The sequence below is a fragment of the Phalaenopsis equestris genome, unplaced genomic scaffold, assembly GCF_001263595.1.
Source record: "Phalaenopsis equestris unplaced genomic scaffold, ASM126359v1 Scaffold000125, whole genome shotgun sequence".
NCBI classification, from domain to species: Eukaryota; Viridiplantae; Streptophyta; class Magnoliopsida; order Asparagales; family Orchidaceae; genus Phalaenopsis; species Phalaenopsis equestris.
The window spans coordinates 1,115,837-1,128,302 of NW_018164567.1; the positions used below are offsets into that span (position 1 = coordinate 1,115,837).

The 12,466-nt window shown below is 35.6% G+C and overlaps 1 protein-coding gene across 1 annotated transcript in view; it reads right to left on the reverse strand.

The window, feature by feature from the left end:
- The window catches only part of LOC110021239 (exocyst complex component SEC8), a 92,176-nt gene that overhangs the window by 25,541 nt on the left and 54,169 nt on the right, over positions 1–12,466 (reverse strand). Inside the window, exon 20 of the mRNA XM_020719655.1 lies at positions 9,825–9,910. Within this exon, the coding sequence (XP_020575314.1) occupies positions 9,825–9,910 (86 nt within the window). The remainder of the gene's footprint in view (positions 1–9,824; positions 9,911–12,466) is intronic.

Sequence of the window (12,466 nt, forward strand, 5' to 3'; positions counted from 1 at the left end):
GAACCCTTGCTTATTTAACACTACACCCGGGCGCCGGTGTAGCGGCCCTTGCACACTTTTCACTGTATTCAGGCTATACAGCGCGTCGCTTCCAGGGGACGCCCTAGCACTTACACAATGATCAAAAGGATTCATGTCATAATTTTTTTCGACAAATTTTACGTTGGCTGTCGACTACCTAACGCAACCCTCCACTTTTCTCATCCGGGCTTGGGACCGGCAACGGCAGTGTTATTTTCTATATTTTGACAAAGTAGGATAATTTTTATAAACGAGACATCTCTTTCTACATGTCACGACCCGGCTGGAGGCTTGAGACTAACCAAGGCGGGAGCAAATTGTCGGACATTCGGGATTAAATTTTCTATATTTATTTACTATTTAAAAAATAAAAGAACCACTAATCAAATTTAATTAAATAAGTAAAATTCAATTTACCTTGTTACTGGTTATCATCGTTTTCTATAAACATTATCATTTATATAGTTATTCTTTTGATCACTTAACCTGAAAATTTAAATTAAAATAATAATGAGCTAAAAAAATCAGTACATACTCATATTTCTAAACTATAGTAATAGAATGGAAAAAGAAAACATGTATGTCATTTCAATATTTTAATAATTCAATATAAATATTTGAGATATTATTCAACAAATCTCATATCAATAGCATACCAATATCATTTTATATTTATACAACCGTCACAGGAATATTGTCTAAAAAATGTACCACCTAAGGTATTTCTATATCAACATTATTTTCTAAGCACATTAATGTTCTCCCACTAGTATCATCAATGAGTACTTCATCATAGTGAAACATGCACATACAAGCATACCATAAAAATATTTTCTTTCTGATAATAAACATTTCATTCTTATTAGCGTAACAGTCAATATTCTTGTACAAGATTCAACTATAATTTAACAAAGCTGAGCACACAAGTCATTCTTATAATATGACCAAAATTCAATATAATCTTAAATCATGGGTATGCAGTACTATAACAGTAATGGTAAAAGCACTTAGTCTAAAATAAGTAAAATATCACCATAATAAAAGAACATGAGTACTCACCTCGATGATAGACGGTCTATTTGCTCTTAACTTATATTATTTATATCAAATTATCACCTATAAAATTATTATTATGTATTAAAAATAAGTATCATTTATTGTTGTATTGTAACATTTTTAATTAAGATTTCAATGCTTTAAACATAAAGTTTAATTAACAAAAATACTAAATACTATTAATTTATACAAAAATATATTTAAAATTAAGAACCTAATATTTCTTTAATGCTTAAGTCAAATGCACATAACTTTAATGATTAAAAAATAAATGTATATTACAAAGAGCCCACTCACAGGGATTACAAGTACACGTATTCCCCAAAATTTAACAAAAGAAAACAACTCCTAATCATGGTGGGTGTAGTCGGTGAATATACTGCTTCCCCTTCCCCTGGATCTAGGAAGGAAGTCCAGCAACATACTAAGATGTGGGTTTCCGCCCGAAACTATGATACAATCATCCTAAGAATTACTAAGATGTGGCATTCCTTTTTTCTTCTTCCTAGATTTGTAAACCTGTCAATCATCTTTCAGAGGCAGTCCCGTCTGAATAATAGATGAATCTTCGATGGATGTAAACTGTTGATCTGACTCAGCCTGTAGCACACCTTGATCCTAACACTTCTCCAGAACTTCAGTGTCCTCTTCTCTCGCAATAGGTGATTCCAAGACAATTCGGTTAGCATCTGCTACAACAAAATTCGTAGTATTTGTGATCGGAGAAGAGCTGCCTCAACAACAGTAGGCGGAAGTTGCTGATCTGATTGGTGAGGAGTAACCTTATGAGTCAAATTCTCATTCAACATTTCTGGAAAATTAACAGTTTCTGCTATATTTTCCTCCAGATGGATGATGTTGTTAGGACCTGCAGATCTCAAATATGGGTGAAGCTTGAAGCATTTGACAGGGGCGTGCCTAAACAGTTTACAGTGATTGCGGTAGTAGGGCCTCTATTCTACAACAATTGGCTATCAATACCCATTGTGGGCAGTACCAAGCCATATTTCATCCACATCAGGGAGGGTGATATCTCTTTCAACAAGAATTCTTACAACCAAAGGTCTGGTTAGATTGAAGGTGGGTGTATCCAATTCATAGTTCTCCCGAGTGCAACTCCAATAGAACAGAGGACTTGGTGATTGAAGTAATGCAACCTTAGGCCAGGTAGTTTAAACCAGATTGGAACTATGGATGATTCTTAGCTAGGGTCAAATTCAGGAGACCGCTTAAGCAGTTTCATATATTTTCCATCTATTGTCATAAACTTTTTGGAAAATATTTTGGCATAGTCTTTCACTTAAAATAATTGTATATCATCACATGTCTCCCATCAAAAAGGTCAATCTTCCAAAGTCCCAATAGTTTGAGATCTTCAAAAGCTTGTCGAACGATTTTCATTTTGTCATTTTGGGATGTCCCGATTGGAACTTCCCAATGAGGGTGAATTTGAACTTGTTAACCAGGTTGGAAACTTCAACATCAGAGAAGAATAGAGTCAGTTTACCACTCTTCCTACCCATCTTCTTGATAAGTTTACAATCCTCCTGGCCTTCGAATGATTCCTGGTAAACCTGCGGGAAAGGGAAAACCTGATCTGATCCCATAGAGCCAATCATATCAACAAAAGAAGTTTTACCAAGTTTTAAAATTGAAGTAGTCGGTGGTTGAGGAGCAGTAGCCATGGAACAAGGAGTTGAACATCGACAAGCTACAGGGATTGTGCGAGTAGCTCACGTACGTGCAGGGAGGACGAACACGAGTGCAACAGGAGACGGAGCCAAAAAAGCCACAGAACGCGACCGCGGGAAACGCAGCTGACAACGGAAGACGTGCGACGAAGGAGCGACGCCGCACGACACAAAAACCTCTTCTTCTTTGAGTGTGAAAGAGAGACGACGCACGACGAAGGAGCAGACGCCGCACGACGCAAACGAAGCACGACTAAGAGGAGGCACGACGAAGATAAATAAGGTTTCGCCATAATGGCGAAACCATGGCAGAGAGAAATCGGAACAGACAACATTTTATATATATAATATTTAATAACTTAATTATAAAAAATTATATAAACATACCCTTAACTCTTCTGTCGAAAAAATTGCATGAGGGATTCTAAAGCCACCGCTGTTCTTTCTCCCTCGAGCACAACAAGGCTTCCTCTTGCTATGTATCTGCTCAGTCACATGCTATAGGGCTCTTCTTCTCGGAGTGCAATACACAGCTTTTCTACCTTCTAGATCGTAAGATAGCTTCTCTACCATATGATCATGTCTGCGTGTGAGAGCTGTTATGGATCGCACAAGGGCTCCTCAACAGAGCTGTTGCAATGTCTACCTCTTTGACTCCCTTGCACACGGCTCCACACCGACGCCAACACCTCTCCATGCTCCTTTTTCTTTGCCTCTACTGGCCCTTCTACACATAAATTTAGACATGAAAATATCCTTTCGTGTTCTCGAACCTTCACACTCTCCCCCACCCCCTCTTCATCTTCTCGTTTGTTTGATTCCTTTCCCTCCCTCTTCAATTTCCCATCTCCTTGCTTCCTCTTCTCTCCTACTAAGCTCTTTGTTTCCTTTCCCACATTTTTTGCTCTTAGTTTCCTTTCTTCCCGGTAATGGGACGTTACATTACAGGCTAAAGATCACTTGCAAGTTGGTTCTTGGGTTAGTTAAGCTTCACTTTAGTTCTTATGTAGTTCACTCATATATTTCTAGTTTTCATTTCCTTTAACACATCTACTGAGGCAAGTCGACTCTTTTAATAGGCCTCCCTTTACATCAAAATTGCCTTCATGAAGATAATCATTTAGACTCGTCAGTAGAATGCATTTCCATACTACTAATTGTAAATTTTATCTCATAGAGGAAAGTCAAACTCTGTGGCTCGATCTTGTTTAAAGGAGCCATGTAAGGGATTAACAACTTTTATGCATGGGGTTTGAAGGCGAGTTTTTGAGTGACTTCTTGTGATGGTGAGTGAAATAGGGTGGAAAACATATAAATGGCTTATTAGTGAAGCTTTTGTCTATCACTTCAATCTTATTGTGAGAGAAATAAAAGGTCTTAGCTTCTTAGGTCCATTGATTCCCTATTTATTTATGTTGCAACACAAGTATAGAAAAATGTAGCGCAGACTCGTTAAGCTTAGAGTCTTTGAAATGGGGGTTGTGGGTCCTCTTTTAGGAAGAAGTCTCATAACTTGTCAACTTCATGTAGACTGAGCTCTTGTGATTTTTAATCCTTATGTTAGCTGACTTCCTTTTATTAGCCAAGTGACAATTAAGAAAAATGTATTTATAAACTTAACCTAGCATAATTGATATTGGAGTTAACTCAAACCAAAATAAGGAAGTGTATATTATTACCAAAATGCCAATAGGCGGTTTTACAACTCATACAATGAAAGGGAAATGCAACAATGGAAACAAACAAACACAACTAAAATGTATCCCAAGCGTGGTCGACATGGACGAGATGGGCTGGAATGGGTAGGTTGGGGTGTTAGAAGGTGGAGGATTCTGCAGGCATGGTTTTTAGAAGGTAGATGAGTTGTGGTAAGGCCTGTCAGGGGCTAGAACAGCAACAAGCTGGCACAGGGAATGGATTTGGGTGGCTGGAATAAAGAGGACAGCACGGGAAACGGTTGGGACAACAACTAGATAGTGGAGGGTGGCAAGGGTGACCGGAATAGTTGTGGTAGTGAGGGAGATGAGGTCTAGAAGGAGGCAGCATGTGGAAAGGGGTAGGGCACAGGTTCTGGAGGCAACAGCGGGTTGGAAGGGAAGGCACGGTGGTGGAGGCATGAAAAAAATAGGGACAACGCTCCTGGCTATCCTGTATGGCGACATAAAGCAGAAAGTGTTGGCGGCGGCTTTAAGATAGAAAACTGTAAGAAGAAAGTACAAGAGAACTATTCCGAGCGGTTTTAACAAGGTTGGAGCGGACGGAAATGATGTGGGAGAATGCAGAAGGGAATAGGGGAAGTTAATCACCACCTTAAGAGAGAGAGATAGCCGGAGCACTACTCAATCCCTCGGATACAACCCTCAAATGGAGGAGAACGAACGTCAGCGGCTACCCTAAACAAAACACACAAAAAACTAAAAGCCTCAAACAAATGAATCACATAAATAAGCTTTAGATAAAAAAGCATTGGTGCCCCAAATGGAAATGAGGCAACAAGGTGCCAAACCGTCGTGGGAGAGCCAGTAGACCCTTTCGAGTCTGGACTAGTTCCGTTCAGACAAGAGAAATCGTGGGATCGACTATCACGACTTTTTACGCCTGCATTGTTGAAGCATTACTATAGCTAGAATCACAAAATTGTTGCAACATTTTTGTAGCACTATTGGAGTAGTGGGAGGAAGCTCTAGTGTCAATCATGACTTTGAGGTCAGTCGACTCCTAGTAGTTGTTTAAGACCAAGTCCATGCACTTTTCTTGTCCATTAACTAATCACTTAAAACTCACTTCATAAAGCAAGTTCCGCGACTATTTTTGCCAAAGCGAGTCTTACATGTTTCTTTTGGAACTCGTCCTTAGGAGATGAGTTTGTTTTAATGAACTCATCTTCTGAAGGAGTTTATTCATAAGGGCATATTCTTATTTAAACTAAAATTATGTATAATGAAAAATAATGAAATGGACAATAAATTTTATAGAGATAAGGATTTGAGCTCATTCCTACTCAATGCCTTAGAAATTCTTTTCATGTACGACTTCAAAATTGGCTAGCTCGAGAGAAAATTTATTCTTTGATAATATAAAGTTCATTCTAAGTTTAATATCTGTTTACTCTATACGGATTAGCAAATAATGATGTTGACTTTCTTTAGAAAAGTGTCACCAACAAAAAAATTCTTTCTCAAAAATTAGAATTATAATATTTGGTCGTCCTTCTCTTAGCTTTTTATTTCATGATCGATTGAATTTTGATCTAGTAGGTCAAGCACAATCTTTAAGTCCTTCACCTGACTCGCGCCATTCATCAAATTCACCTTTTTCATGCTTGTAGAGGCCTGTAACCCTTTGGCTATGTATATTGTGTATGATTGGGAGTATTCCCGTGGCTTCAAGCGATAACAAGAAAGTTTTATGCCTAGTCGCCAATAGAGTCCTCCTTATTCACATAGGTTAGAGGCTAGGAAATCCACTTTTTTTTTGCGCCTTCGAATTTCTTTTTCGTAGATTGATAATTTAGTTATTTGCAGCCTCAACTTAAACATTTATATTTGGATGATGTGCTGAGACGAATTTTTGGGCTTTAACAAAAATCCTCGAGAGTTTTGTCAGAGAATAATAAGGCACTATTAGTCATGATCATATGAGATATCCGATGTTGGCAAATGAAATAAATCAATACGAAATCATAGACCATCTCTGCAGTAGTTTTGAATTTTTGACTCACACATTGGCTTCTATCCATTTTGTAAAGTAATGGATTATGACTGTAATGAATTTTCTTTGTCCCTTAGCTGAAAAAATGGGCCAAATATAAGTCCATGCCTCAAATGATGAATGGCCATAAACTCGAAATTGGCTAGCATGTGTGTTGATTGAAGTTGCATGAAAGTAAAATTCTAACATTGTGAGAACCTTTCTTGAAAAAGCCCTTTGCATCTTTATGAATAGTTGGCCATTACCTAATCATAATATTCAGTTGGCGGGTATTCGATCTATAAAATAGCTATCACATTCACCTAAATGGACTTCCTGAAGGATACAAGAAGCTTTATTTTTGTACATACATCTTAGATAAGATGAAGTTGTTGACTATTTGTACAAGTCACAATTGATTAACATTTGGAGGATGGCCTTGACCTTGAATCATCTTGAATCATTAATATTATTAGTCGATATGGTGTGCAACTTCAGATGCCCCGTAAATGGATCAATACAACTCAGGTCGGTTGGGAAATTAGCATCACGATTTCTTCCTCATTAATTATGGATCGAGTAAGCTATATGGCAGGCCTCTCATATGGATTCCCACTTTTAGAAAATATATTGATGAGCTAGTTTTATTCTTTTGAGATTTGCTCAACAATTGAATTCTCAAATATATTCTTCAACTTTAAAAATATTTTTTTATAGCATTTCTTCCTCGACCTCATGAAGTCCTTTGGTTGATTGAACATCAATAGAGACCCAAAATATTTATTCTAAATTGGCTTCAACTCTTGCAATAAATATTAAGCTAATCATTAAAACGTATCCAATCTGGTTATTTGTGGGTGAGAAACTAATTCAGGCGGCGTTCATCAATAGAACTTGCAAAAATGTTCAAAATTTTAACTCCTAGGTTGCCTTTGTCACTGTCATATATAGTGTCTAAGGAATTTATTGTCAATAATTTCTTCTTATGCATTTATAATTATGAAGTCAATCGAGACGTGCTTTCATAACTGTCAAAGGTGTGAACAAGATGTGAAATTCGCTGAGCTTGACCAACCATTTGAATATTCATTAGAATGATCAGCTTTGTTAGGACTGACATCACGAAATAATTGATGATGACTTGTATAAAGTGTGTTTGAGAATATAGTCGTAGCCGGCACATAGCTACATTCAAAGCGAAGACAAATTTCTCGTAACGAGATAGTGCAATTCGGCTCACGAAAGCACTTTGCTAAAATAGTAAATCCGCCATAATATTTTCTATTTTGTCCAATTAACAACAATAATAATTTCTTCTCCAAATTCTAGATAAAACAATATTTCTTTATTCAACTATGGGCTACGAAGTAGAGGTGTTGACAATAAGAGTCAATTTAACTTCCGAAGTGCCTCGCTTGGCACCTTTCAATATTTTGAAAAAACAAGCATTTCTAGCCCAATTTCAATATGATTCATCTTAGGCCAGCCATACTAGCAATTAGATTAAGTATATCCTTCATATTTCTCAATGATACTATCTTTAGACTACTTCAACTTTCGTCAGGTCCTTTTTTTTCTATATGTACAGGTAGGAATTTGCATAATCTATTATCAAAAGTGGACTTAAATGGATCAAGTCATATGTTGAAATTTTTCAAAGTGTTGAAAGTCTCCTTTAGGTCGAGTATGAGTTGTTAGAGGCCTTTACACTTTGCAAACACGTCGTCCATATAGACTACAACATTCCTCCATTTTTGCTCCTTGAATACAAAATTCATCATTCCCTGATAATCACCCATGTGTTCTTTATCCCAAAGAGCATTATATTATAACAGTATAATCCAACTCCAATGATAAAAGTAGCAATCTAAGTATCTACTGATATGATAGTATGAAAAGGTATCTAGGAAGCTCAACATAGTGTACCTGAATAAGAAGTCGACTAAGACTTCAATTTGTATTAGTGGGTAATTTTCTTTATGGCAAGTTAAGTTTAAGTTAATGATATTGACATATGCCGCTCAAGCTCAAACTCAAACAAGTAGTTGACTATCAGATTTGGAGAAGTCGTTGCCTCTTCTGATGATAGTCGTCAAGTGACTCTTTAGGTTTGAGCGACTGTTTGAGCTATGTCAGTCTAATAACTCTATATCATCTTCGAGTGAGTCTTTTGTGAGGTTAGTAAATGTATCCTCATTGTCGGGTGATGAGTCTGCATTGATTATAATAGACAATGTTTTGAATCTAGTTTGGTGAGTCCTCCGAAGAATTAGCTAACAAGACCAACTTAAGCTCCACTTGGCAAGTCCTCATGGGACCCGGCTGGCAAATCCATTTTGAGCTCAACTTGATGAATCCGCCTAAAAACATGGTACGAGCCCTTTTGCTTCGGTGTGTTTTCCCTTAGGATATCCAAATATATGAGAGGTGTTTGATATTTTGCCCAACTCAAGGTATTTGACAGCCAGCTAAACTTCAGGGAGGGAATCGATGATCACCGAGAATAAAGTCAAAGACTACAATCCACTTCGACAATAAGCTGCAAGAGATGCATCATTTAGTCAGACCATAATTAACAATGCTGTATTCTATCATATAACGGGTTCACTTTCATTGACTGGACCTATAATATCTCAGTAATTTAATCAAGAAACATCCATAACATAAATACCTAACACACAACTATTGTTTGATAAAAATGGATCGCATAAAAATGACACAAGTTTTACTCTGCAAAAGGTTATGTTTCATATCCTGTGCCCCTACAGTACTTCTACTATTATAGTCATAGAAATAGATCATGCTCAAATCTATGCGAACAAAAATTTCCTCGTATGTTTGCTGGGATAGGTGAAGGAAGCATGGTAAAAAGCATTCCTAAACAAAAGAAGCATTACTAATCCACATACCAAATAACAACCACAACAACAAACAAATTAAAAAATAAATAAAAAGAAAAAGAACAAATTTGAAACAGAAACAACCCTCAAACCAAACAATTGGAAAAGCAAAACGGAAATAACCACTACAGAAAACTTGTATATGGCACCTGTACACCTAATTAAAGCACATACAGAAAACATGAAGGTACTAAATATGCATATGGGTACAAAAAAACATTTAGTATCACAATATTAAGAAATACCAAAAAATATCAAAACAAAATAATATGATAGAAAACTCTAAGTATGTCATCAGATTATACAACGAACAAACAAATGTGCCTAAATTCATTGATCAAACAAAAAGGAGGGAAATATAATGAGACCAGAGAATTATACACTATGCACATAATCAATAAAGACCCTGCAATCTAAACAAACGCAAGAGCACCATGTGTAAAACAAACGGTAAATTCCTTGTTACCTTTCAACAGAATCTGCTAAAAATTCCAGGGAGTCAGTAAGGGATGCCAATAAAATGACTTTGTTATCATCATGGATTAGATTCTCCTGGATACAAAACATGACAATTCAGAATATCTATGATCAGTGTAAAATGAAATTTTATTGACCATGATAAAGAAACAACAAAAGAAACAACAAACTAATACCGAGTATTTCTGTTTATTTTATTTTTTTTTTGCGTGCAATTTAGAGCATATATCACCAATATATATATATATATATGATTACCAGTAAATTGATTCCGAATTTGAATATGCTAGATTATTCGAGTTGGCTGTGCTTTTGAAGTATTGCAAATGAAACTAAACATCAATGGGTTGATTTTTTTGGTATATATATATATATATATATGTGTGAGGAACTTAGATGCAAGGACTTCCGAGAAATTATACCACAGTTAAGGAAAATAAGAGTCCATTATATTTTTTCTTTAAACACTGAGTTGTAAATATAATGTTTGGGTTAAGTTAAAGTTCTTCAAAAGATGCAGTTTTCAGTTATACAATAGCATAATCAAAATCAGCTTCCTCAGATTTCAAACAATAATTAAGTGTTTACGGAAATTAGAATTATCATGGTATTCCCGATCCTAGTGTGTGTATGCTTGCATCAGCAAGTCGGAATTTAAATCTGCATCAAGATATAAGTCGTGGAGACCAATTTTCCAATGAATAGAAATAAATCGCCATGAAATTTCCAATATGTACAAGCAAAATAAATTCATACAATTTGGAAAAAAACTTAAAAGGTAGCATGATTTACAAAACACTATAAGCATGTAAAAACTAATCAACTTGTACAAAAATCTGAATGTTCACTTGATCTTACAAAAATTATGCTTAAGCTTTGATCCAAAAAATATAGCTGGGAAAACTTCAGCCCTTTTCAAACATTAGCTGTAATTTTAAATAGACAACAATCTTGGAACATCAGTGATCAGATTAAAGCATGATAACAATCTCTTCAAGTTGAATATTTTGCTTTGTATGTGAGACTATTTAACTCCTATTGTATGTGAGACTGTGTTTTACTCCTACAATTGATACTAAAAATATTTATTAGAACATTAGGTGCTCTCTTCTTTATTTACATGTCTAGTCTAACTTTTCTAATTATTTAAACATTCTTTTCATCTCAAAGTTCAGACTCTTAATTTGTTGAAGTACAAACACATTCTGAATGTCCAACTTATCCGTTAGGTCAATTACCTATAGGTTTTTCAGGGACAACGAAAAAAAATAAAATGAAATGGATAAAAAAAGGAAGAAAATTTAAACAAGGAAGGCTGAAAGAAAGTAATAAGAATAATTGAAAGAAGAAACAGCCCAACAGAATCAAAACTATCAAATGGTTCAGTTTGCATTAATTATGCTATCCTCGTCCCAGATTTTCAAAGAGAGGGCATAACATACACAGATAAATTTGTAATGCCATCACAATGCAGGATATGTCAAAGCTGGTCTTGCTGAAATGGTCTAAGTATCGTTTTCAACTGACCAAATACGATCATAAAGGAGATTATTTTGAGCAACCAACGAATCCATTTAAAATTTATCTTATTCAAACATATTATTATTCATTGCTAGTCACAGAAATAAGCATAACTTAAATATCCTGAATATTTATTTTTCTGAGAATTCAGGTTTCCCTGAAAGATCACACTCATTGTTAGTTTCCGCATTAGAAGCATCCTCACTTCCATTGCAGCAATGGCTATCATTTTGGCTCAGTTTCAGTGGGTGGGATGCAACCTATCCTAAGGTATTAAATATTTTTGGTTTCATCATGTTCCGTGAGCTTTCAATGAACTAAAGAGTTTGCATCACCAAAGCTCATCGGTTTTGAAAAACCTTCAAGTGATTATCAAAATTTAACCCTAATTCTATCATTGACGCCATACAAAATCTTATGTTGGAACTTGAGCTCCAAAAGGAGAATCCTTTTTGTTTTATGTTTCTAAAAAATTCGAATGAGAATAGAAAAAGTAAGAAGTGAAAGATTGTATGAACAAAATTTATTCTCTTGTTCAGTGTAAGAAACTAAAGAAGTTGTACATAAACAGAAAGAGAAATAACAATTAGAAAATATATATGTATGAAAAAAAAAAAATTGGAATCCAAAATAAACTAACAAACGGAATGCTGATGTCCACAAACTTTTGAATTCCCGTAGATAGAAAGCAGGTATCCATATACTGTTGGATTACTGAAAATGGAAGTTACGATCCACAGATTGCTGGAATGATGAAGATGAAAAGTTGTCCGTAAATTACTGGATTGATATAGATAGAGAGGTGATGGCCACAAACTCAAGAACTTTTCAACAATCCCCTCAAGTTGAAATGTATATGCTGATCATGCACATATTGTTATTGGGTTTATCAAACCCCATTTTGGATAAATGTTTGGTGAGAATAAAAACATAAATTAAATAGGCTTATTCATTTTTAATTTTTTTTTTTCTGACACAAAATATTTGTCTATCTTAAAGTGTTAAATCCTATCATGATGGATAGGATTTTTGCAACACTTTGAGGCATTCTGGTATCCACTAGATGGTTTAGTCAACCGTCTCTATCTCCAACCAATGCCCACCCGCTCT